This window comes from Aptenodytes patagonicus, chromosome 11, assembly GCF_965638725.1.
Source record: "Aptenodytes patagonicus chromosome 11, bAptPat1.pri.cur, whole genome shotgun sequence".
NCBI lineage: Eukaryota > Metazoa > Chordata > Aves > Sphenisciformes > Spheniscidae > Aptenodytes > Aptenodytes patagonicus.
The window spans coordinates 18,460,797-18,488,018 of NC_134959.1; the positions used below are offsets into that span (position 1 = coordinate 18,460,797).

The 27,222-nt window shown below is 36.6% G+C and overlaps 2 protein-coding genes across 5 annotated transcripts in view; one reads left to right on the forward strand and one right to left on the reverse strand.

Annotated features, from left to right (window-relative positions):
• RPGRIP1L (RPGRIP1 like) overlaps positions 1–15,270 on the reverse strand; it is an 81,227-nt gene extending 65,957 nt beyond the window's left edge. For 2 of the 3 annotated variants that reach the window (XM_076349312.1, XM_076349310.1), the window contains exons 1-6: positions 15,233–15,270; positions 10,785–10,876; positions 9,881–10,025; positions 7,321–7,619; positions 4,341–4,440; positions 2,044–2,187 (exon numbers count right to left, since the gene is read on the reverse strand). In XM_076349312.1, coding sequence (XP_076205427.1) covers positions 2,044–2,187; positions 4,341–4,440; positions 7,321–7,619; positions 9,881–10,025; positions 10,785–10,869 — 773 coding nt within the window. In that variant the 5' untranslated portion in view covers positions 10,870–10,876; positions 15,233–15,270. Of the gene's footprint in view, positions 1–2,043; positions 2,188–4,340; positions 4,441–7,320; positions 7,620–9,880; positions 10,026–10,784; positions 10,877–14,250; positions 14,320–15,232 lie in introns of those variants that run through there. The other variant, XM_076349311.1, reaches the window with a different exon arrangement.
• Positions 15,271–15,483: 213 nt separating this feature from the next.
• The window catches only part of FTO (FTO alpha-ketoglutarate dependent dioxygenase), a 254,967-nt gene continuing 243,228 nt past the window's right edge, over positions 15,484–27,222 (forward strand). For both annotated transcript variants that reach the window (XM_076349315.1, XM_076349316.1), the window contains exon 1: positions 15,484–15,606. In XM_076349315.1, coding sequence (XP_076205430.1) covers positions 15,568–15,606 — 39 coding nt within the window. In that variant the 5' untranslated portion in view covers positions 15,484–15,567. The remainder of the gene's footprint in view (positions 15,607–27,222) is intronic.

Consider the following 27,222-nt stretch of genomic DNA (forward strand, 5'->3'; position numbering starts at 1 on the left):
TGAAAGTAACCTAATTTTGTTAACACCAGGCTGAGATCAAATGGTACTACAACATGAAGATTGGTGGAAGCACATTTATTATGCCCTTTTGGCACCATACAGTTCCTAAATAATCTCAACAGATTAACTGTCTTTGGGTAGTAATATAACTCGATGACAGCCAAGCGTATTCTTACAAAACACAAGAAAAAGCTGCCAATTGTATCAAAATTCAAAGACATAAGCTACAAAGACAAAATAAGATGACCTTATCAGTCACCCAAATTTCCAATTTTTCCTCCAATAATCTCGTATTGACAGTTTCTTCTCTGCTGATGCAAAGCAGATTAAAAATAAGAATTACATAGAACCTATAAATCTATTTGTGTCATAAAACAACTAATACAGACTGTTCTAGAAAGCAATTACAAGACTTCCAAGAAAAAAGCTAATGAAAATCTACTGAAGATAATATGTATAGGTACCTATGGCTACAGTTAAACCTGGAGAGAACAGTATCCCTCTAAATTCTGGCTCTGGTTCATTCAGCATAAGAAAAATATAACTTGAAAAACATGGGGATTAACAGCCTTCCATAAAGTATTCTAGTGGCAAAATTATAGAACTCACACTATTCTGGATATGCACTAGTGGACATTTTTCAATTTCTTCCCCAGTGTCTTCAGCCAACCACAGTAACTCTTAAATACTTAATGTATCTTTCATCCAGTTTCAAACAAGAAATAGACTATAAAGGAAATAATTCTAGAACATGAATTCACAGATTGTAACTTAGGTCAAGTATAATGGATTGTATACAAGTAATTTGATAAACGTAAATAAATCAGGTTCTGCACTACTTTTTATAGCCTGACTTTAAAGATTTTTTTAGCTGAATTTGAAGTGTATCTTTTTTTTAAAACTCCTAAAAAATTTCACAGAAACATGGTAGCTGACATCGAATTTAGAAGTTATGTTCAATTTCTGACTGCTGTACTTAAAAACAGTGTTTATCTATAGAAAAACGAAGCACACAAGTTCTTTGAGATTTGTATCAGATTATTTTCAAATAATGAAAAAATCTTTTAAATATTTTCTGAATTCACTGTAGGCACAGACTGAGAAATTATTTATGATAACAACTTCTTTAACCTATTTAAACTATATAAAGGAAATTCTGAATAGGGGAGACTTATGACTTTGTGAATAATTTAATAGCAAACATTATGATGTATTATTTATGTAGTGCCACTGATGCACAAAAGAATGCTCACACATAATAACGGGGTCCCTCTCTTGAAGGGCAGTTAAAGAACTGACCACATATTTCTCATCCAAGTAGAACTTTCATTGAAATCAAATGAATAAGGAATGCAGGATCGTGCCATATTAGATCCTTAATACAATTAAAAGTAACAGGCTGAAATTGAAACAGTCAAAAGAGGTAAAATATATGCAAAGTTATATAATTTTGCATGTATTTTTGCAAAAGTGAAAGAAGAAAGAGAAAGAAAAGATATTAAACTAATAGAGGCTTTACTGTGAAACACATTCTGCAAGCATGTTCGTCTGCCTTTGTTTCACTGCACAGCTATACAATATTCCTTCAAAAGTTTGCTAATCTACCCTTACAGGGCAATTATTTTTCTATTATTTGTACATTCCAAATTATCAACGAGTATTAATAAACATTAAATTATCCACTATGAACCTATATCTAAAATTTTTTAAGAATTATATTGAAGAAACAGTAGATGATTAAAACTTAATGAGTTGAACTTAGTTGAATCTGAATCAGCTGGAAATGAATTCTCTAAAATGGTAATTATGAACCTCTGTTTATTTGTGAAAAAACATAACCACCTATTATCCTAACAATCTCCTTGCTTAGAATTATCCATGGCTATTTGTTAAAACATTTTATGACTTAGTTTCACCAAAGGGAAAAAAGTGAATAAAGTACAGCTTTCTTAACAGAACAAGTCATTTTCACAGCTATATATAAACATTATGACATAGCTCTTCTAATTCTTCCACCATGGAGTTTTCTATTTTTCACAATACCTTTGGCTTGTTGTTTCTTGCTCTTTCAGCCGTAGGACGGATTCTTCAATTTCATTTCCTTTCCTTTTTAGCTGACTCACAAGTATCTCTCTGGCATGTTCTAGTTGCTCAATGTGTTCCCTTTGGGACTCAATCACAGTCTCCCTGCAAGTACAAGCATCTTGCGTTCCAAAACCAGGTAAGTATTTAATAAAAGAGAAAAATTAAATGAATACTCAAGAGAGCAAAAATTTTAAAAGTGCAAAATTTGTATTTCTTAATGACATGCATCACAACAGAGGTTTAAGAGTTCAACTTACTATGAAAATAATTTGAGGTCACCACATCAAAAGATGTGAGTAGTACAATAAATAGATAAATAACTTATCAAACACAACACAAACAACATAATACTCTTAAAATAAATGTTTATGTGGACTGAATAATGTTTAGCAGAACCTAGCCGAAAACATCGTTTATGGTTTCTTATACCCTATATTAAACGTACCCTCCTCCTAATCCATCAGTACCAACTGCTTTCTGAAAAGGAAAACACCATTACCAGCTATCAAAAGAATGAGATCTTCAATGGATGGAGCAGTGAGAGTAATTTTTAGGCTTTTATTCTGAGTTAGGTAACTTTACGCAAAAAAAATCAGGTGATGTGTCTTTAACAGTGGAATTTATCCAGTAAATGCAATTAAAAAAAGAAAGGCAGAAAACTATAGAGATCAGAGTCCGAACATATTTTAGTAGGCCACAACTTCGCGATTTTGATTTTCTTGACAAGTTAAATCTCAGATATCTTTTCCAATAACATTTTTTCTAATAAGAATATAATATTTTTTCTAATAAGAATAAGCAACAAGTTATTTACAATTTTTTCCACTCTAGAACTTTTGATGCATAAGCTGCAGTTCTTCATTACTTCATACACCTATGGTAGACTTAAAAGTACCTTGAATTTTTTGGCCATGTGTTTGCTTTTGTACCCGAGGGCACCATTCCGAGCAACTGTGGTTATTTTTGCACCTTTGTGAGAACTGAAATCTCTGAAAAAAATGCTATTTGAATGTTTTCTGCATTATAACAAAATATTTTTCATCAGTCTTAGGACAAAAGCTACTATGAACACCCAGATTCATGGCAGTCTTAATGGATAGCTCTTATTTTCCTAGTCTTCAAAAGTGATGGGTATAGGAGAAATAGCCCTTTCTAGGCCCATCACTATAAAATGGCTAAAGATTTTTTTTTCCGTAACAACATCCTATTATAATGTAAATAATTTTTAAAAAATTTTAACTGTTCAGCAAGGGTTAAATTCAGACAGGATGCTAGCAAGAGTGCAATTTAAACTTTGTTAAATAATTTAATTTATTAAAATCATTTATAAGAATATTTCTGTAAAAATATTTCCTATGATCTCACTAAATCTTTGTGTTTACAAAAATTCAAGCACAAAATACATAATTGCACATTAATGCATATATTTGTACACTTAGCTCACCCATTTATTGAAAATTTAGCATTTACAGATATTGTAGTAAATCTGATTTAGGTAAATCATTATGGAAAGGAACACACATACTGAAATTAGCTTTTAGAAAACCAGATGTGTAAAAAGCGTAATAGGTTCTGATATACTTTGGAGAAGAAAAGTGTTCTAATTGGACCTCAATATCTTTAAATTAGATGTTAACTACCTTTTCTCCACCCTATATAACACCTCTGTTCTCATGCAGTCTCTACATTAAGGATGTTATCAAGAGTTTCCTGAGCTTCAATTTCAGTTAAAATGTGCAACTGGACTACAACCAACTTTCAAAATGCAGAAGTGAATCAAAACCATTTTACATTACTATCCCATACTGCACTTCTTGCAACTTATCCATAAATCTGACCACCTCTAGAAATGAAGCTTAAATGCATCAGCGTAACACATTCAATACAGTCACCGCTTGCATGGGTTAACCTACACATTTTAGGACTTATATTGGTAATAATTTTGCAGCTAAGATTCTTTCTGCGTTTGTCAGTCTTGTCCAGTAGTAAGCTAGGCAACATTGCATCCTAGCAAAAAGAGAGGCTCACCACTGAAGATCAATTTTAACTTCCAGCTGAATTCTTATGCAGCCACATTTTGCATTCTAAATTCCTGATCCTATGTTTTCCTTATCATAAAACACTTCTGCATTGCTACCAGCGTTACTGTTGTCAGATCCAACAACTTCACTTTATTTTCTGAAGTAAAAACTTCTGAAAAATGTATTTTTTTTTCCAGTTATAATGACAAAAATTAAGAAATAAGAATATCATACAAATTTCTTATTTCAGCCCTTGGATCCTCAAGCAGACTCTGTCCATATCTTGGGAGCACAAGGTTAAGTGATCTCACTTCTAAATCCTGAAATCTCATTCCTGAAAACAAGGAAAACATAAATTTTTGTCATGCTGAATGAAAAAGCATTTAACAAAACAACAATCTCTATACAGTACAAACACTTACAGCTCCTATATAGATGCCATAAAAAGTATTTCTACATCAAATTCACATGGAAAGAGATAATCAGAATATCTACAACATAGCTGCTGTAAAATTTGAACCATGGGCAATACAGCATGCACTGTTAAAGAGAAGTGTTAAAAACATGTCTTGAAATGTCTGTCTTAGAAGATTTTACTTTTAAAGACAGAGAACAAAGATGGTGTCCTCAAAGAACAACAATATCAATATTATTAAACAGGAACATGGACTTGTAATCACTTTTTCTCTGATAGAACTTTCTTTACAAAATCACAAGTGTCATTTACCTAGACAAGCAAATACAGGGCCATTTTTAGAAGCAGTGCAAATAATTTCCTTATGTTCTTTAGAAGCATACTAAGTCCCTGGTGAAGATGAAAAGTGAGAAACGACTTAAGGAATAATTGTTAGTTCAGCGGTAAAAGTAATGGTTTCTCCAAATCTTTCTGCTTCTGCTCTTTCTTCAGCAAGAAGAAATTAATCAAGTTTTGAGGTGGGACCAAACTATGCATTGAATTTCAAATACAGCATTAAGGCTGCCATCCCTTAGTCCCCAAAATTGAGTCATTTAGGTTCAAGGTACAATGATACCAGCAGGTTGACAAAATGACTGAAAAAAATTTACCTACTTTGCATTTGTGCTGAGTTAACTTGATTTATTTATATATTTTGAATTTTGATCTTTAAGTATTATTTTAAGGTATTGGCAATAGTGCTATATACATATGTGTATATATATGCCTAGAGTATATATTTTTCATTTATTTTTGTTCAAATCATGATATATCTTAGATGGTTGTACTCAATAAAGAAAGTAATGAGAGAAACCAGCGAGTATTTAGTGACCATTCATACTTGACCACATCTTTTGGATCGACTTGCTATGGTATTTGTAAACCAGCCAAACACAAAGCAGATACAGTAAGGTGTATTAATTATTTGTGGATTCTTCTTGCCTCTTCATATCCTGGAGACAGCTAAGCTCTCCTGAATTTTTCCTGGCACTCATTTTATTTCTGGAGAATTGCTCTGAATATTTTCTGATCTGCACTGAAAATGTTTTGAGATTCAGCCTCATGGTTCCACAGAGCAATCTAAGAGTCCAGCAGTCTTTAAAGGTAGGAGGCACATACTCAACACCAGACTGCTAGGTTTATCATCATTAATCAAAAGGGCAGAATGAGAAAACATGCAAGAGAAAAACATGAAACATCCAATGCTAATGAATACTATAGAAAATATTCTCTGACCTTCTGGAAGACAAAACTACTGTGTCCAAGTTCTGAGTATTGGTTACTAGATTTTTAATAAGTCTTCACCTTAGAAAAGTGTGTTCAAGAAACTGCATATTCATAGCACTCAAATTATCAGAATCCCTTCTAGTTTGGACAAAGTCTTAAGAACCGAGATAGGCACACTAGAACTTCTGTGAAGTTTCTGAACATTATTATCTGAACCGGATGTTCTGTGGAGAACTTTTCCTTTTCTTTTTCTTCCTCATGTTCTCTTCAGTTTAAGAACCACTGCCTCAATCAACATGGCCCTAATCCTAGCTCTGCACAAGACATCTTTGATCTGGATCTGTTCTTATGCCAAGAGAAGTCCTCACAGCATGCCATACCAACATTTGATCTTTAATCCTTGAACCGAGTTGCCCTTTTCTCTCTGCTACCACTGGGCCTGAATAAATTTATTATATTCCTACCCTATTTTTGCATTGTTAAAACAAACAAACAGAAGATTGATTTTGGGAATAAAACTGCCTAATTCATGACATAAAGTGTGAAAATGTAGGTGTATTTAAAATGTCAAAACTTGCACTATATATTCAAATTAAAGCAGCAAAGTGGTAGAGCCAATTGCTTTTTATTGCCTGTCTAAAAACATGAGAATTGTTTTTGTTTTCATATACCTGAATAATCAACGTAACCAAAATAAAGACCGGTGGGAGGGTGAGATGGAGAAAAAACACAGTATAACTGGCCATCAGCCTCATCCGTAGCTTGTAGAAGTTAAGGAGACAATTCTGCTGACTCAGTTTTGAATCAGGGCCAACACAGCTGTCTTTTTTTTTTTTTAAACACATTATCTGTACAGTGTATAAGTTAACTGAGTAAAACTACTTCTACAAATGTTCATATGAAAAATAGAAAGGTTTTAAAGTGTAATTTCCAAATGTAGCTACCATAAATAAAGGACTAAGAGTGAGACTGCCTTAAGCAGTAAGTCTTGACAGTAAAAGGCATCATTAAAGATGGCTGCATTGTGGTATTTGCTTTCGAAAGTCCACACATGTAATAGATTTTTCAAGTCTGCAGTATTGTGCACACATGTATCAAGAGACTAGAACAAACCTTGAAATTAAAAAAGGAAAAACATGTGCAAACAAACTACAGATGTAAAACTTTGTTATAACATGATAACGTTAAACTTTTTCATATACTTCTTTCATAAGCCTTTAACATGTAGAGAAGTTACACTAAGAAAGTCCCATGATTTTAACTATTAGAAAACTTGCTTGATAACTACTTTATTTTCAAATCTGTACTTTTGTTTTACCCCTACCTCTGTAGATTCTCAAAATAAGGACTTCAAAGGCAAACAAGCTATCCTGACTGCTATAAATAAATACAAGAAAAAGTGGGAAGAACAATCTTTCTGCCTACAGGTACTATTGCCCACTGATGAACAGAAAAGAGTACATAATTGCTATAGTGAAGCAATAATTATTGGTACCTATATAAACCATTATTTTTAATAAAAGTGAATTATACCTTTCTTTGTGTGCTCTGGCATGCCAGCAGCCTCACTCACTTTTTTGAGACCAGAGTTAATACGAGATTGAACATAGTTGTACGGACAAGGCCTATGGCCTTGAATCTCGAGCTGCTGTTTAGTTGAAATGAGTTTGCTGCGGAGGTTCTCGTTTTGTTTCTCAAGCTCACGAACTCTCTCTTGCAAATGCTCAATCATTTCTTCCAGCTCCACAGCCTGACCCAGCCGCTTGGGGCCGCCACCAACCTGTTCAGACCTTTTTTTGTCATTAACAAGCCGTATTAACTTGGTGGCCATTCTGGGGAAAAATAATAAAAAAAGATGAAAAAGAATGTGAAAAGTCAGCATAAAAAGCATTCTGTTGAAAGGAACATAATCACTGTGAAGACTTCAGCATAGAACCTGAATAATAAATTTCAGGTTTTGATATAACTATTACTGCCTGTGAAGAACTCTTTGAAGATAATTGAAACCACTGTGCAGCAATCTGCTTTATAGCACTGACAAATAACAGTTTCCTAAGGCTTATCATTTAAGGTTAGTAAAGGCAGGACACATATTTACTCCATATGCTGCTTAAATGTAATTTTTAACGCATGACCTTATATAGGAACCTCTGCAGGCTGTTAAGTAAAGTTACAGATTGGGGATGTGGTGGGGCAAACTATAAAAGCTACAATTCCACAAAACATTCAACTATTGAAAGAATGCTAATAATATGCAACATTCCAATGATATATCATTTCCAGTATTTTAGGATTTAAATATATATTTCAGTTCTAAAGTGCCTAAAATATATAGGTGGAGATATTTAAGAAGGTACTCCGGAAAAAGAGACTTAATAGTTCTCATTACCATACTCAATTTTATACTTGGTAAATATTACCAACGTGCTTCAGAGAAGAAACAGTTAGCTGAAGAATATAATTAGATACAGAGGGTATGGTTTTCATCTATCTTTAAAAGGATACCAATTTTGCTTTTGGCATCTCAAGAGTCATACCTTTGATTTCCTTTAGTTTTGATAAACATTGGTAAGCTTGAACAAAAGGCAGAGAGGGCACATGGAGGTGATGTAATATACAAGAACAGAAAACATACCCAGCAGTGAATGGAAAAAACTTGGCATATAAAGAAAGAAAAGGTGGCTTTGATGAGAGAGACATGTTCAAGACTTTACAAAATTGGTCGCACATCCTCAAGACCTGTATCTAGTTTACAGGGAATCTATTTTTGCAGGCCCAGAAAGAAAACGGAAAATAAGGACACACTTAATTTGTTTAAAGGGGCTTGTTTTGTTTTTGTATACTTGTGGACAGAAGCTTCTACTTAAAAGAACAAAAGTGAAACAAAAAAAACCCGTAATAACTTTAGGATGTCACAGAACGTTCCTTGCCTGTAAGCAGGTTTTTTGTTTATTTGGGTTTTTTCAATGTACTTCTACTGCAAATTCATTCCAAACTTTTAGTTACAAGGGTTTTGGCATGAGGGATGCTGGGAAAGAAATTTAGCTTGAGGAGTTAAGGTTTTTCTCTGGCAATCTAGACAAACACTGTATTTTATATTTTCTGTGCCTTTAAATATTAATTCAGGTATTCCAATTTGGACATTCTGTGTAATTTTACCTAAGTGGATGATGAGTGCATTTGATAAGTCATGTAACAGAAACACAGGAAATGTCATTTGGAATAAGCAAACAATTCATTTGTTCCACCATCCTGTATTTGACAGTAGCCTGGCAGAAAAGATGGAAGTTATGTCATGCTGGTCAATTTGATCCTGACTCACTGAATACTAAGTATTGAGTATTATTATAAGTACTCACTGTACTTATTAGCTTAAGTACAGCACAATGTGAACACAGAGTCACAGTGCTTTTGGATTAATTAGCCCTCCTGGAATATAGTAATACCATGAACAGTTCTGCTGAGTCCAGATTGGTTTGCCAGCACAGCACTAAGTTTAATAATAAGCCTAAAGTTGCTTGCGTATGTTTGGGTACACTGGGTACTGTGATCCCCATGCTACTTGTGACTTCTTCAATGAAGTTATCTATTACCCTGAATAAAGCAGAGCTGATCATAATTATAGAGATATTTTAGGGTTAACTAGATGATAAAAGGCTAGATGCTAGTCAACTCCTTGGAGGACAGAGAAGGACAAAAAAAAGGGGCAGAATCTCTCTCTATAGGCCATTTTGATTCTAGGATGAAATTCCTGATGAATAATTAGGCTTCTATAGCCTCTTCTGCAGTTCCTAGAATACCTGTTATATTTGTACTCAGACAGCATAGCTATGAACCCAAGGTACCAACTCCGAAGTGGTGAATAGCGGTGTACCTCTCTACATAGAGATCTAATACTGTCCACAGCAAAAAATATCCCACATACCACAGAGACAACCAGAAACCAATACAAAAATGAATTCCAATGAGTGATTTTTGCTACTGCTTTAAAAAAGTGCTCTGAGAGCAATCAGCATGATTTTTAATTTGTTGATAATGCTTTAAAGGGCAAAAATGTTATCGTGAGCTAAAATAAAAACATTAAAACCCGTACCTTTTAATTTTATCCTCTTGCTTATTTGCATGCTGTTTGAGCAAGATGTTGTCATCACATAAATGAAGAAATCTGTCTTCGAGTTCCTCTCGACTGATCCGTGATACAGCTTGTCGAGCTTTTACATTCTGTGTAGTTGATGATTCTACCCAAATCAAGACAACTTTAAATTACCTTCAATACATTCAACAACATGTAATCCAAAGTCTAACTAATTTTGAAATACTGAAAAAAAAAAAGTTTTCAAGTAATTTGATATTTTACACTTGTGTGAGTCTGTTGATTAATTTTTTTCAGATTTATTGGCATATTAATCACTCCCTCTTACCAATAAAAAAAGTAATTTAAATGATACACCAAACTGATTACCTACTAGACAACACAAAGGAAATAGTTTAGCAAGTAACAAGGTACTGTCAAACATACTACTTAAATAAGATGATCATTACCACAGAAATGCTTTCTAGTCTGTTTCAACGCTAACATACTCTCTTGAAGCTTGAAAAGATTAACTCATAATTCTGTAGATACAAGACTAAGCCCAGTAGTTCCATTCATAGCAGCTGAGTAACATATCAGAATTGCATAGTACTTTTGGTTCCCATTTTGTTAAATGGGTCTGGCCTTGTCCTCAATTCAGCAAAAAAGTCCTCTTTTCTTCTGCAAGGATGAATGTAATAGCTCAATGAGATTTCCAGTTTTTAGCATCTCACAGCAACTCCCCTCTTATAACAAGCAACATGAACACAGAATGGGTCATAGTATCTTTCAGAATTTAACCCAGATTTTGAATGGTATTTGCACTTAATTTTGTGAGCGGGAATGTCAGAAACATTTTTAGAAAGAAACTAAAAAAGCCACTGATCAAAGTCTGTGACTGTAATAAATAGCAGCTGGTACAAACCTTGTAATCCTCCAATTCCAGCTAGAGTTAGACCTACATCTCTCACAGGCAGGTCCCCCACAGTTTCATCAGCTGGAACAGACATGGCTTATCTACGGATAACAAAATTCAAATGAAATTCTTCTCCATCTGTAACTTAAACTGTGAGACTGGAATGAACTACAATACATCATATAAAACGAAGGAAAAAGTAATGACAGATTCACTGAAATGACAGACTTGTATATTACTGTAAATGCTCCTATCTCTATTGTATCACTCAGAGGACAATCTAAAGTTTCAAGTTTAACATTATGCCAGTTTTAATACGTGCACAAAACATGGCTTTGTTATATAGCTAACTATATACAGAGAGCTATAAAATAGCTCCCATTTTATTTAATATACGTAGAATTAGCTTTTTAAAGTTCTAGTTCTGTTGTCTTCAGCAATCTTTGGGCTAAGGCCATATTTCTAAGTGCATGTGGGAGGGGGACCTGAGGGGTCTTTTGGTTTGTTTTTTTAATTATTTGTTCCTTTTAAGACAAGTCAAAGCTTAAGGCATCAACTGGTAGATGAGTAATGCCATCTTCCACATTTTGAATGGGACTCTGAAACAGAGGTGCTGGGGGTTATGAAGTCACTTCAGTGTTGCCCACCATTCTCTTAGTCTTCTTTCAATCATTGTCATAAGAGAAATTACTTTCTAAGATACAGACTCTCCTATGAATGATTCTCATAAATCTGAACACATTTCTTTCTTGAGGCAACAGAAAGCTTAGCTACATGACAAAGTGAGATTAGGAAAGTATTAATGCGAGAAAGTAGCACATTTGTTTCAGTGTAATATATGAAGATACTTGTTCACAACTACTGTTTCTTTCTTCTCTTCCAGTGCAGAAAATAAGATGTTGTCCATAGAGTCAAGTAAGGCTGAAATAGCATGAAAAGAGAGACATGAAGTCCTTTGGACAGTCTTTTCCCCCCCGCATTGTTACACTCTTCAGGTGATGTAAATCCTTAGTGAAACCAATAACATCTAGGAAAGCACTGGGAAATTAACAGTGATGTTACTAAAGACCTGCATCAGAGGACAAAAGTGACACAGTATAACCCACAGACATTCCATGAAGTATCTGTTAATTCTATCCTAACCAAAACTGCTGCTAAAGATATGCCTTTCTTCTACCAGTAAAATCTTCTATCATAAAAAAGTCTCCTTACGGCCTTGTCCAAAAGGAATAAAAAGGGTTAATGGAAGTTTAGTTTCCAACAAGTCAATCTGGCTTTCAGTCTTCTGTTTTTTCATCATTAAAATTTAGGATAAAGTATTATTTCCAGCTTTCACTGTTTACAACAACCTGAACACATTTTTCTTTTGTGTGGAACAAATGTTTCCTTGTCATGACTGCTGAAATGCCTGAACTGATCTATACTTGTAGATTAGCAATAAGGTTACAGTTTCAATGCTGTCAGTCACAGAAACAGAGAATAATACTTTGTGATATTGAGGTCCATGGCATGCAGCCATTGTAACCAATGGCAAAATTCTAATGACAGATACGTATCAACTGGAATCCAGCTCCTCAGTGTTCTCAGCTCTTTTTGTGTTATTCACAAAAATCCCTCAAAACTTTCTTGTAATTTGTTAAATTAGTGCTGCCTTCAGTCAATGACTTCACTCAGGTCTAGGTTCATTGTTGCAGTCATTATTATATGTCACTGTATTGATATCACTACAGCAACTGAGATTAAAGCGAAACAGAAACCTTTACCTCTAGATGAGCAATCCAAATTTGGCAGCAAGAAAATGCTACCATTATGCGTCTTTTTAGAATGTGGTTGTCTTAGTCTTCACAAATCAAAAATGACATTTTTTTTTTTGGCAAATTTCAGAGAGGTCAAGAGCTAAACAAATATTTTATCAGCACGACTCTGCAATGTTTGTGATCTATCAAAATCAAGTTTCAAAAACTCTTAGCACAATAATAGGCACAGGCAAACGTTACTGTTTTTCACTATTTGCCACTGGCTAAAGAAACTTTGCTATGGGTATCTACCTGTTACTTTCAGTGTGAAAGAAATCCATTCATTTAAAAAACAAAGACAAAACAACACATGCTTATCCCTCAAATAAACAAACAAAATCCCCCTTGTCAGTAGTAATCCATTACTGACTGCAGCAAAACCACAGAAATATTTAAGTTGTAAGCAAACAAACATAGCAGGGCTGCACATGAAAGCCAGTTTTTACTGGCAACATGACATGACTTGAAGACAAGTGACAAAATAAAGCTAATATAAATCTAAAGTCCCGAAGACTTAGAAAGGTAAAATTTTCAAAAGTGAAAGGAAGAATTAGTTGTTTCATTTTCATTACAAAGTGATGGAAATTAAGTATTCAGCTTTCTTTCTGTCCTGGGCCACAGGAAAAGAAAAAACCAAATTAACTGTTTTTATGAAAAAGAGTGTTTTTAGATAGAAATAGTACAAACCTGCCTCCTGGTTTTAGGGAGGCAAAATATAATTACAGATTTAGAATTTGGCTTGGCAATTTCTTTGCCCCATTAGTAACATAAGAACTACCTATGCCTTTAATAATCACTAACAACCATCTTACGCTGCTTCTCCGAGAGGACACTTCAAACAGCAAATCATGCGTTACATATGTTACAGTTACTTTTTGAATATTACCTCAGTGTCAATCACAAACACTTAAACAAAATTACTTTCCTTGCAGTCAACAGTTCCAGCATTATTTCTAAAAGCATATCAGATTTCTCCACAGAGTTCCATATTACTTCTTTGGAAAGCGTTTCCAAAGCGATTACATGTGAAAAAATTGTACAGCAACACTGCTACAAAAGTGTTTATATTTAAGAGTCCAGCATTTCCTAAAATAAAGCATAATAAAGCAAAAGAGATACAAATTTGTATTTGCATCTGGACAGATCCACATGCCATGCTGAACCTCAACAACTTAAAACAGTTTTTATTTCCAAGAAAGGTTACGCTACAGTCATTTCAGCATTTCTTGTTCCTGAAAAATAAGAAAAAGAACGTCCCATACAACGAGAAGAAAAATTTCCTTATCTCTGGGATTAACCTATAAGAATTTCAAGTTTGGTATACGCAAGAATTTTAGCTATAGTTACTGAAGTTAAAGAAACCGTAACTTTCTTATACACTGCACTACTTACAAAACTGGTGCTATCACCACCTGTATCTGACAAATTACTACAAAAAACTGCATACAGGTTTGCAGTGTTATGCAAGACCAGACAGTAATGAGTGTGAATACTGAAAGTTAAGTATGAAAGCTCATGCTTTAGGTCCAAATTCTTGTATAACTCGAAGCCTACTGTTCTCCCAACATGATTCAAATGTAGCAAAACTGAGGAGGGATTACTTAAATTTCCAAGAGTTCTCAGCCAGTGGGGCTAGAAGGGACAGTTTCTAGTGAAATCTTAAAAATTATGACACTTACTTAATTGTTTCAACATGGATTTAGAATTTCATGAGTCTTGGCCGTGGCCAAGATGATGCTTTTCTTACAAAATCCTACCCCACTTCTCTGGTAGAGGGAAGGAAAAAAAAAAAAAAAAAAGGAAAAAAAAAAACAGGAGGAGAGACAGACCACCCACCTATCTTAGCCTATCACAAAGTATTTCCAGCCTACGTTCTTCCTCTATTGATTCCTTAAAAGATAAATGTTTGCACTCTATTGGGCTCGTCATCTAAAATAATCTCATTTATTACTTGGTCAGAGTATACACACATATCATCTTTCAAACATCATCTGTTGCAGTGTTGTGAGTTTTAGGAGGTGGAAAGCAAAAAAAAAAAGAGATGATATGGAAGATATTAGGAAACGAGATCACCACATCCTGCTGTAGTCTGAGGGAAGAAACATCTCTCAGACCTGTAAGTCCTACTGCAACACAGAAAAATCAAAACGACCATATCTTGCCTTCAACGTATTTTACAAGTGCTTTCCAAATTTTCCTTCAGCTCCGTCAGATCTGACAATAACTTACACGGCTGGAGGGGGCAGGGAGGAAAGGTAGCGTTTGCCCCATGAAGGAACGCCTACACTCCCCGTTTTTTCCCGCCCTCGGGCACAGGAACACAACTCCCGCTTGAGTCCAGCAGCCTTTTTACATACATAATAGAGACCACAACTGAGGAGGGCTATAGGGCTACTTCTAAAAAATGGTGAGGCTCCCTGCCTTTTCCCACGGGCACTAAGCTGCGAGCGAGGGAGCCTCACAGGTCTGAAACAACCGCTTCAGGAGCGGAGCCCCAGGCCGGGCTCCCCCTCAGCGCGGGAGAGCACCGACCCCCACCAGCCCCGCTCCTCAGCGACACCCGCGCTTCGGGACATAGCACCACATCCCCCTGAGTAGCTCCAGTATCGCTGTCCTCCCCCCGCCGTGCCCCAGAGGAGGAAAAGCTTCCCCCGTACTCACAGCTCCCTGCCAGCCCTACGTCTTCTCTCATCGCTCTGTTAGCAGCTGCCTCTGTTGCTAACCAAACCCTTCCACTTCCGGGGACCGCGGGTCCCCGCTGCCTGCTGGGAGTTGTAGTTCGGGGAGGGGCCGAGCGCCGCCTCCGTGTTAGCGGGGGACTACAGCTCAGTTTCGCCACCTGCTTCCCGCGTCCGTGCCGCGGTGCGCGCCGGGAGTTGTAGTCGCCCTGGAAGCGGCGTGTCAGGCTGGTGCTGGCGGGAGCTGCTCGGAGCAGCTGGGGGAGGACGGTTCCCGCCGCGTGCTGCTTCGGGCGGGCGGCTGGCTGAGGCGACACCATGAAGAGGAGAGCGGGGGAGCGGGAGAAAGAATTGAAGGTACCTTCTCTTTGCTTCCTGCTCCCCTTCGGCCCTAGGGAGCGTGCCCATGGCGAGCTCTCTTTCCCGCGGCTGCTGCGCGGCTTGTGGGGCTGCAAGGGGCAGGGAGAGCCCGCCTGGGCTCCGGCGGCTCCAGTGCCGGAGCGGGAGCCCCGTGTGAGGGGACTCCGAGGCCGCCGTGAAGTTTATTGTGAAAGGGAAGCAGCCCAAGCACCGCGCTACCTGCCGCGGTCGCGCAGCCGGGGGGCTGCCGGCGGCTGCCGTCCTGCGCCGCCTGGAAGGATCGCTGCTGCGCGCGCTGGCAACGGTCGCCTCGTCCCCGAGTCTCTGCAGCGGCTTCGAAGGGCCGACGGCAGCACCTCCCCAGGCCGGAGCCCGGCTACGGCCCGGGCTTTAAAGTCGCTTTGGTTAAGCGCGCCCTGTGTGTGAAGTAATCCCCGGTGCCTCCGGGGATGGGGCCTGGAGGAGGCGTTGCGAGGTCGGTGCAGGAGGGCTGGCGGGAGTTGTGGCGTGGCTGAGGTCTGCCTGGGGCCAGGCAGGCTTAGCCTGCGTAGTCGTGCTCTAACGAACTTGGAAATCTTAGGATTCCCCTCTCCCTTTAAAGAGGGGAACCTAGTACAGCTTTAGCAGTAGCTAATAATAAAGTTTTTTTACCATCTGGGCTTAGATATTTTAATTTAAAAGGGAGTTCTATAGTGTCATACGGGGAAGTCATAGAAGTAAATATATGTTTGGTTTTGTCAATACATTCTCGGTGAGATGATGCGTTATGTAACTGCAGTTTTATTTTCAGATTTAAAAGTACTCTTGCTCTACACCAGGCCTAACCTAAATAAACGTTTTAAATAATGTTTTTTCTTGATAATGTGTTTAGATGTGATGCTGTTACATGCCTACATTGAAGAAGTAATTACAGTGTGTAAGCAAACAGCGTTGTCAAATGTTTTGCTGTTTCGGGTGCCTTTGAAGGGCCTGTTTCTGCTACGTTGTACGATATTTGACTGCAACTCTTGATGGTTGTTGTACCTCTGCTGATTTTGCTTACAAAATAGTACACAGAAGTAGTAAGTTACTTGTTTGAAAGCATAATGCTGATTTTAGTGATGTTAATGAAAGTAAGGCTAATTCCCTTATAAATTTAGAAAAAGCTTTCCAAAATGGTAATCTGGTTCACCTGTCTTTGCATACAGAACATACTGGTTTTGGTATCGCTATTAATTTACCTCTTAACATTAAAAGTTGTTTTACTGTAGGGGCAGGGAAAATGTCTGACCTAAGTTTGCAACTAAATATTTTAATAGCAAAATAACTTGAAAGCCTGTTCACAGTAGTAAGATTCTTAACAACTCTTTAAGGACAACCTGGTCATTTTGTAATTAGTCTTTGTGCGTTCCCTCATCACTGAAGGACAGTAACTTCAGTGTTTTGTTTGTGTTCTGCTCTTTCTATATATGTGAAAACACATGCAGGTGTATGCCGTCCCATCCAATCCAATGTAATTACATTGCAGAAAAAACCCCAACCCGTACCTTTTTTAGCCTGTACATTTATGCTGTCCATCCAAGGGCTTTTGTCTTTGCAATATATCCCAAAACATATTTGGGAATCACTTGCATTAGGAGAATAACTGCCATTGATAAGATAATCATTCAAGGATATGCGTGAGGGAGTAAGAGGGTGGAACTGTGAACTGCACTGGCAAAGGTCTTCAGAGGAGAAGGCGCTTTAAGAGCTATCAGAGGAGCAATGTATAAGAAAAACTCAAGGAAGCTAGAGTGAAAGAGTACTCCCTTAGACACACCTAGATGTTGTAGGTGCACAAACAGAAGGGTGAAAATTAAGAAGAGATCCTTATAGAGAAATTAAGGGTGTGAATGCTTATAGGATGCCTTAGGGGGATGGTGTAAGTTGGGTACTGCTTGAGAGAAGCTTTGAGTATATTGAAAGTGAAACAAAAGGAGCCTGTAGAATGTCTTTGAATAAAGGATGCCAAAGGAGAAGGCAGCAATGGGAAGAGGAGGGGTTATACATGAAGAAATGTATGCTTTCTTTTCACGGGAGCATCTTCATACTGGTATTTTATACAACTTAATTAGAAATGTAATCTTTGGGCTCCTGGGACTATGCCAGTTCACCCTTCAGTCCCTAGGTTTAACCAATGTTCGCTTATGTTGCTCACCTGAGAAATGCTGAAGGCAAAGGAAGTGTGTATTTATTGTAGTAGTTCTGCCAAGACTTCCATTTAGGTCCTGAGCAAAATGTTTCATAGCAAACCAAATATTAGTGAGGTTAACCCGACCTCTTCTGGAAAGTAAGATTTATGAGGCCTACTAATGAGAGGGAAGTGGTTGGATAGAGAAGCTGGTTTGGATTATGTATCTCTTGGCAATGTCTCTGTTCTGGAGAATTAAATCCTGAATAAAAGTTCTTGTTTTGCTATAATTGTGTACAGTTAAATGCTATCTATCAGAAACCTGGTGACTGGCTTTTGCTTTGCAATTATGCAGCATGTTTCTTATATGTGATAAGCTGTTCTCTCTCTCAAATTTTAATGTGTATAGCAAGTTTTGATTTATGCTGTTATAGAAGACCATTTCTGTTCCAAGTACATGTGGTAGAAATTCTTTAGAGTGCAGTGCTGTCATACAGCAATTTCCACTCTGCAGATCACTCAAGTGGATTGAGTAAGATTGAGTGTGTAGCAGAAATGAAATTGTTTATGCTAGTATTTGCTGTTCCAAGCCCAAGAGGAGGATGCAAATTCATTCCTGGGAAGAGGGTCTGAAAAAAGCTGGGAAACAATAGCCAGAAGTTAATTAATCAGCTGTCTTAAACACCATGTTGGGGATGCTAGTGTCCTGTGGAATATTTCTCTTAAGTGGACAGCAAAACATGATTATTCTTAAGTTTCTAGAGACATCTTTAGAGATGTTGCATACCATCAGCTTCTCTGGTCTTCCCTGTAGCAAATATTACTTATGTGCGTAAAACCAGAGCTGTTAGAGTAGATGTTGCTCATTAGCTGGAAAGGCATTTTAATGAAACAGTCTGTTGGGGGTGTGTTTTGTTTGTTTGTGTGTGTTTGTTTTAACTTAGAATTCAGTTTTAATTAGTACAGTTTATAGTTATTTTGATTCTTTCTTCTTTACCCTGTTGGTCAGAGTTTTGGTCAGCTTGCAGTAAACTTTCTTTTACTGGGTGAAGAAAAGGTACCACATAAAGTAAAACCAAACATAAACATCTTATTTGGTAGTCTACTTAGACTATTTTCTCCTTTTAAACTTGGGAAGAAAGTTGTTTTGCTTTTAGAATGTTTATTCTCTTGATTAATATTCACAGGTTAGTTAAAAAAGTTCATCTTTAATATAAGACTGTTCTCAAGATTTACTTAGTCAAAGGGGTTTTTTTAACTTTCAGTGTGACAGATGCCAGGTTCTAGTAACTACCTTTATATGCTTGCTCTTGCCACTCTTTGCATATTAAGACCACGTGTCATTACCATGTGAAAGATAAGATGCTCAGCTAGTCTGGAGTATTATTTTCTTTTACTTTAAAAGGATTACATTGACGGGTCTTTGGAATAGACCACTAAGCCCAGTTCACAATTACCTTATGTAGCTGTTTATGCTAATTCATATTACTGTGAAACCAGAACTGACTACAGAGAATGTATTCCACAGACATTACTGTTATGTTTGTACAGCTCCCAGCACAGCTGGGACCCCAATCCAATAAAGTTATTGCTATACAAATAATAAATGCATCAATATGCACATATCTGAATATTCACAAGGGCTTTTACAAAGATATTCGTGCGCAATTTCACATTTGTGAGAGATGTTAGACAGAGTGGCAAGGAAATATAAAGCTTTAAATAACACAAGGCTTTGCATGTTTTTTATTTACAAGGAGGAAAAGGGAATATGTTTTGGCTGAGATTTTAATGAAAAGTCTTATTTCCTGCATCATCCTCATTTTTGCTGGCTGGAAAATAATATATATTTACAAGATAAAGTAGGTTGCTTCAACATATTAATACTCAGGGAAAAACAGGCAAGTATTCTCAGAGCACTTAAGAGCAGGGGAATGATTTTAGGATTAATGCTGAAAAATGTCACCCATACCATGCAACAAAGTATATAAACTTTAACATAGTCTTATCGTAGTTTGTTCAAATATTATGTTAATTTCTTGTTTCCTGTTATTGTTCTGCCTCTTAAGATATAAAAATATACAAAATTTTCTAATTGACAGATTAACTAGATTCTTTTAGAAGTTGTATTTAGGAAAATTAAAGTAAATGAAACAACTTAGATGCAGTTAAATAAGCTTCTTGTCATGTCATATTTCTGCTTAGGTAAATGGTGTGCAGGTTTTAGCAGAATCAGCAGCCAATATGCCGGTAGCAATTTTTGTGGTAATCACATTATTGGCCCTTCCCATTATTAATGAGACAATAATTAAGAAATAGTGTTGATAGTCGCATAACACATGATTTGTATATTGGAAATGGTCAGGTAGAAGCCTTGCATATGCAGAATAAAATACAAGAAAGAATGAGTGGCAAATGTTCCTTGCTTTTAAATTCATCACATTCCTGCTGCTTAAATTGCCTCAGCTGCTAATGCTGGAACCATTACAGTAATGGACTCAGCAAATGAAGGAGAACCAAGACATACACACTTTATTACTGGAGGGGTAATTTTCTCTTCATCTGTAATAGCAGCAGTGCCTGGTATTGATCAGACCATCAAGATACTAATCCTCTGTAAAATTACTTGTTATGACTGAAAATGTGTTAATCCAAATCAGTCTGTGTCCTGACTTTATACTTACTATTGAATACAGACTATTAGATGGTTTATTTTTTGTGATTTAAAGCCTTTATATTGATAATAGTAGGAGCTTCCTTTGCAAGAGCGTGTGCTTAATCTTAGCTATGGCCCAGGGTTGTCTCTTTGTTTTAACTAGAACATCACCCACTTTAATTAAGAAGTGCGTGTCTATCTTGCTGCTCTGAATTATATTGGTACTTTAGGCTCTGCAGATTTATTAAACATGTTGTTTTACATTCAGTCTCCTGTTTTTGCTGTAAATAAGAACAGATCTATGCTTCACGTATTAGATCTTCTAAGATCTTGCAGCTAAGGATGTGAGGAGGATGGATACTGGAAACACTAGTTCACGTTTTGTTGATTGTGGCCTGTAAGGCTATTGTGTATGAGAGTAATGTAAGAGAAGTCAAATGCCAGGGGTTTAAAGGTCTTCAGTTCACTTTGATCCTAGTGATCCACTACATGAGACAGTGGTATGGGAGCTGTGCATATTCCATATCCAAATATGCACTCTTGGGAAGGCTTTTCTTCCCCCCCCCCCCCCCCCCGCCTTATCTATTTTTTTCATAGTCTTGTATGTTAAGATTGTAAGCTCATGTCTGTTATGTGTATAGCCTCTAGCCAACTAAAATTTTGGCTCAGTTGCATGCCACAAGTATAATAGCTGTTACAGGTACACAATACCTCGTAGGACACAGCTGCATGAAATAGTTCTGTTAACCCTGACCTTTCATTAGACTTATTAATATGGGCTCCTACCACATGACAGCAATTGGTATCTTGCCAGCTTATGGGGGGCAAGAAGTATCCTAGAAGTGGGCCAAGATGCAGAACTGGTTGCTTATTTGAAAGAATCTGGTAGTGTTCCATGTGTTTTAGGAAACTTTTGTTGTTGTTACAGTGTCAATTAGATTTTTGCTCTGGAAAAATGAACAGCATGTTTATTTACCTAATTACCCCTCTGCTTTCTTTTTTTGTCATAATTTAACTGATTCAACCTGTATCATGTAGAGAGACTTCACATTTCCTAAAAGGTGTTGGAGTACCAATACCTTTACAGGGATTTTGATTCCTTGTCTGCCTCATAACACTAATTTTTTTTTTTCCCCCTTCTAATAAAGAGTATGAACAGAGCATATGTTGTTTGCTTAATTCCAATTTCCCTATTGAACAGTCTCTTTACTATAATTTTCAAGACAGCAAACTGGAAATGCATACAGTAAAGCATCTTGTGTGATGATGTGGTGATTTGGAGGAGTTCACTTATTCAGCTGAAAGCTACACTGCCAAGATGAACTTTAAAGTTTTCTGTTGTCTTAGTAAATTTGCAACTAGACTGTTACTAAACATGAGTATGTTCTTAAACAGCAACACTGAGACAAAGAAAACAATCATTTACAAATCCGGTGTTAGATGTGCAGTGTCTAAAAACATGATGATAGTTGTTTGCATTCTTTTTCAAGTATTTCTATAACTTGTGGCATTCGAGAAAATTAAATTTACCGAAAAAAACGAGGGAAAGTGTTGTGGAAATCCTTCCTGTTTTCTGTAGAAAATAAAACTTCACGTGGATTGAATTTTTGGTTTTGAATGAACATCTTTCTGAAGAGAAATCTTTTGGAAGTTGTTAGCAGGTGATTCAATTTCAGAAAGCCAGGTAGTCTCAGATGTAAGTCACCCAGAGCCTGTTGTCTTCTGATTCTGAACTTAGCTTGTAATCTTAGAAGTTTCAGATGGAAATCAGCATTTTTGAAATGAAGCTGTAGTGAAATGTCCCTGGTGGAGGTGCAGTACTGGGCCTACTTTCACTTTTATTTATAGATTTGGAAAACATTTAATGAATAATTACTATACTTTTCCCTTTTACAGCAGGTAGGATTCAGTTTCATCTGACCCAGGTTAGCAAAGACTAGACAGGCCAAATAGCGCATGCCTAAAGCTTGTTTCTGTTCCCAGTGCAATTGGTGATCAAACTTATGCAGCCTTCAGCTGAAGCAGGATTGGGCTCTCATGCTTTTAATAATTCATCCATTTCTTAAATTATTTAATTAACCTTTAATGACCAAGAGCATCCAAAATATCAGATGATCCTCTTCCCTTCAGTTGAGAGTAAAAAGCACTACAGTGTATTACTTGTATTAGGTTCACTAGTGAAGTGCAAAACATGGTTATGAATATTTATTGGCATTTAAAGTATGGGACAGATTAAACATATCTTTGAAGCCTTCTGGATAGAAAAAGATAGTGCTGTAATTTCAAGACACTTCTTGTACTTACTGGAGTCTTATTATGGGAGGAAACTCTGCTCTACCTTTTTTAGCTTAACAGTTTTTGCCTTTGTACACATGCTACGCCACTTTCTAAAAGAATTACATCTTTATCTCCTAGAACTTGTTCAGTTTCATTTTGCCCTTTTATCTGCTGCTCATCCCACCATTTTTATTTAAGACTGTAAAGTTACTTTAGTGTAACTGCTATTGTCACCTTTGCCCTCAGCTAATCAAATAGTTTACCTTGAGGGAAGCATTTATCTCTCACTTTCATTATTATTATTTTCGTAGCTGTAAAGATATATATTTTATGTCTCCAGAAGGCTGTAACAGTGAAACGAGGTATTGATCTGCTGTATTTGGCAATTTCTTTCCACCTTGCCATCGATATCTTGTCAGCCTCTGTCTGTACTGTGGTTGACCTCACAAATAGCTCTTTATGTTCCCATTGGATTCAAATGATATACTATGCTCAAAACTAAATCAATGAATGATTATAAAGTTTTTAGTATTATTTCATAACCCCCAGGCAACTGGTACTTCATGCAGTGAATACTTGAAAAGGTACCGGCTTAAAATATGTTGCTGATTCTGGTCTAAGGTTTAAAATTGTATTAAAATCAAACATGCTGTAATATTAAATTCAGGGTCTGATTTGCATATTTCTGTACAGATACTAGAATTACTGAAACTTCTGCCTGTAATTCACCAGAGACACTTCAGTCTATAATGGCAAAAGATTTTACTTAAAGCAAAACCTCTCACTACTGAATGCATGCTGTGTCCTCTGTTTTGAGAGCAAAAATTTCACACACTGCATCTTGCCAGTGAGAGATCATGAATGTTACACTGTACATGCTTTTAGGGGAGAAAAATGGAGTTAAAGATCAGATACGGTTTTCATCTCCAAAAAGTGAACAGTAAGCAACTTTGGGATTGGAAAACATTGCTATTACTGCTCTGTAGAATCATACACCTTATGTACACTTCTAACAGTTTAACTGGTAAAATTCATGTTCAAATACACATTTAATAGATTTTTCCTTTTTTTTTTTTTAAACTCTGAGTGGAAATAAATAGTATTTTCACAAGCATTTAAAGGACTTTAGAAGCCCGATTCCGATTGATATTGAATGTGCGCTCGAGTTGGGCAAGAAGCTTTTAAAAATCTGACTGTTGTCTCAAAGCAGTAGGCTTCTTGAAATGTACATCTGTATTTGGAAAGGACTGACCGAAGATTGCATACAAAAGGATAGGTTTATGCAAATTAATCAAACAACAGCTTGTAGATCTGGAAACAATTTGTATTTGGCTGTATTCTTTTTTATTTTATTCTACATTTACTTCTAACGTAAATGATGTCATTGCAGCAGGTAATGATGCTCTTATGCTCAAAGGAAATACTTCATTGTCTGGTATCTAAATCATGTGATGGCAAACAACTGCAGATGGTAAAATATTGAATAGTGCCCTATGGTGCATATATATGTACCTAATCACAGAATGAAAACAGAACAAATCACTTAATCCAAAGAAACTATGTAGGAGAAAGTTATTTGGGGCCTTCATCATAAACAGCGTATATAAACAACAGTGAAACGACCATCTTTCGGGGTTGGAAAGCTTATTTAGAGTCAGAGTTTAGATAGAAATTTCCAATAAACTTTTTTAAAGAAAATGAACATTTGTCGAACGTAACACTTCTGCAAGACACTTATGCAGAAAAATTGTGGAAAGGTGTTCCAATGAGAGAGAGTATTTCAATTATGTACTCTGAGACCATGTTAAGTGGGATATTTTAGTATGCAATATAAAAACACTGGAAATTATACCAAAGCTCTGATCAGTTTGAAACTGTTTTTGTAAGCCTGTAGTTTTTCTGAAATGTAGAAGAAAAATTTTTTGTGTACTGCGGCTATTACAAAATTCAAAAAATCCACTTCTGTCTTCTATCCAGGTAGGAGCCAAAAGGTAATTTTTACTAAATTTATTTCAGATTTTGTATTTGCTGAGTATAATGGAACTGACCTGGTAGGTGGTAAGATCAAAAGGCATTTCCATTCCCCACTTTCCAGCCATTCCCTTGTCAATCCTTTAGAATAAGATGGGTTGAATCAGTTGTGTGGCTCCTTGCATCTTTGGTAATAGGGAAGAGAAACTGCTTTGGTTTGGTTTGGGTTTTTTACTGTGATGACTAGTTCAGTAGGTAGTTACCTTTTATGGATGTTCAGTGCTCTGTTTTTTGCCTCTTGTGTGTGAAATGTAAAAAATGTACTGTGTTGGTGGTTTTGTTTCTTTTTGAACTTCAGGAAGATGGTGGTAGTTGAACTTTTCAAGAGGAAAAGTATAGGGACAAATGTTAGTTTGCATAGACTTCTCCTATTCCTTAAAACAGAAGCTATTAAGCTTCTGCATTGTCAAGCTTGGAAGCCTTCCGGTATGCGCTCTTTCATTTCTTGAACTTCTGTTGCTGCTGTCTGAAAAATAGTCCTGTGATAGTCATATGGACTCTATCAATCTTGATTCAGTGGAAGGTGTTTATGGAAAGCATTTATACATGGACAAAAATGAGATAAAAGCAGATTATGAGTACTGCCAATGTTTTGATTTCCTAGCCTTATATTTCACTTTAAAAGACTTCAGAAGTCTTACTTGCATTAGTAAAAACTCGTATTCCTGCGTGCCTTCCTCTTTAACCAATTTTGCTTAAATGTGTCATGAGGAATTGCTGTATATTTGGGAATAGAGCTATTTTGTATTGTATATTATATCTATATGATATACTGCGTACTCTTTATCTAACAGTAACCAACAGGTAATGTAGCAGGAGATCGAACACCCAGTTTGGTTCTTTCTCTTCTTTTGTTTTGTCTTTCCTCTGGCCAGTATTGCCTTCTCCCAATGTTTTTTTTTTTAAAAAATAAAAAATTAAAAAAAGCTTTGTTGTTCTTCTGGGTTTCTTTGCATTATTAGTATTCATATTTTCAAGTTACATTCCGTGAGCTTTTCTCCAGTATTGCTGCAAATAAGAGTTGAAACTTGCATGAAACTTCCAGACTCTGGGAACTGATACTTCAGGAAACTTCTCATAATCACTTGACTGTTGCAAGTTGTGGTGCTTGATAACAGTTGTAACAAGAGTTCTTAGCGGTGTTCTAGCCTAAACTCTTATACCAAATTGTAGATATTGGTCAGCCTTCCCTGAACTGTTTTAAAAATGTCTTATGTTACTGAAGGATTTGTATTGTACAGTGTACTTAACCTGTGGCTCCTTGGTGTATCTTCTCATCTCACATTATTTCATAAGTTTATCCTCACAAAACATCTCTGTAGTAGGGAGGTATTTTTCCCTCTTCTACAAATGGAAATTAAAGTGCAGAGAAACTTTAACTTTCTCATTATCACAAGTAAATTGATAGTGTATGATAGGCATCAGATACACTGCTTACATTCCATGTGACTGAGTGGTGTGTGTGCAGTAAGTGCGGTTCATTTGGACAGGCATTGACTACCTGAAATAGCTCGTGTGTGTGCATGGCCGTGCACTGTGCAGCTCACGATGAAAGAGTCAGGAAGTGCAGCATGTGTGCAGTAGCATTATGTGCTTCAACAATGAAGAGTGAAGTCAGGACACCCAGAATTTAAGATCTGGAAACCTCGGGCAAATACAGAAGTGCTTCTGAATTGATTTGGACCTCATTATAAAGCAACTAGGGAAGATGGATGTGTAACCAAGCAAGTCCTCTAACAGTTAAAGCAGGCTTTTTTCTTTCTCCCACCCTCATAGAGTGTAAAAGACGTTGATGAGCTTTCCCCAAATTTGTAATTTCTGCTATAGATAGGACCCTCTTGCCTATGTAGAAAAAGCCTTGAAATTTGTCCTTCAGTCCAAAATAAGTTGAATTATGATTTTATGCTTCTGGCTTCCTGAAAGCCATTCATTGTGATCAGGACAGTAGGTTGGTCACTATCAACACTTTTCAAATCATAGATAATATGACTTGTGCAATAGAACGTTTGAATATAGTTCCTGCCTTAAAGAGTTTGTGCTGTGAGTGTGTCTCTGTGTACGTGACAGACAAGTGGTTTTATGCTTCACGATCCAAACGTATTCCTCATAAATAATGACAATTCATTTTCTCTTTAGTTTGCAAAGCGCAGTTTGTGAATAGGGTCTTTAATGTGTTGGTATCATGACAGAAATTGGTACAAAGCAGTAAGGTCACAAGCGGGATGATACCAGTGACCCAGCAAAAAGAAACAAGCACTTTGCATGTTGATCTGTTTTGTTAAAGGGCAATATTTGGCCCTGTAAGCGCAGGAGAGATGGACTGCTCATGAAAAGGGCATAAAGACCTAACCCATATGATCCTTTGTCAGCTTGATTAAATTTAGTGTCAAGCATTCATTCATATGAAAGATGAGCGGCATCACTGTTTATCTAATAAAAAAAAGTATTTCTATTTTTCCTGAAGTCTTTTATATGTTAATAGAGGCAAACGTAAATATGA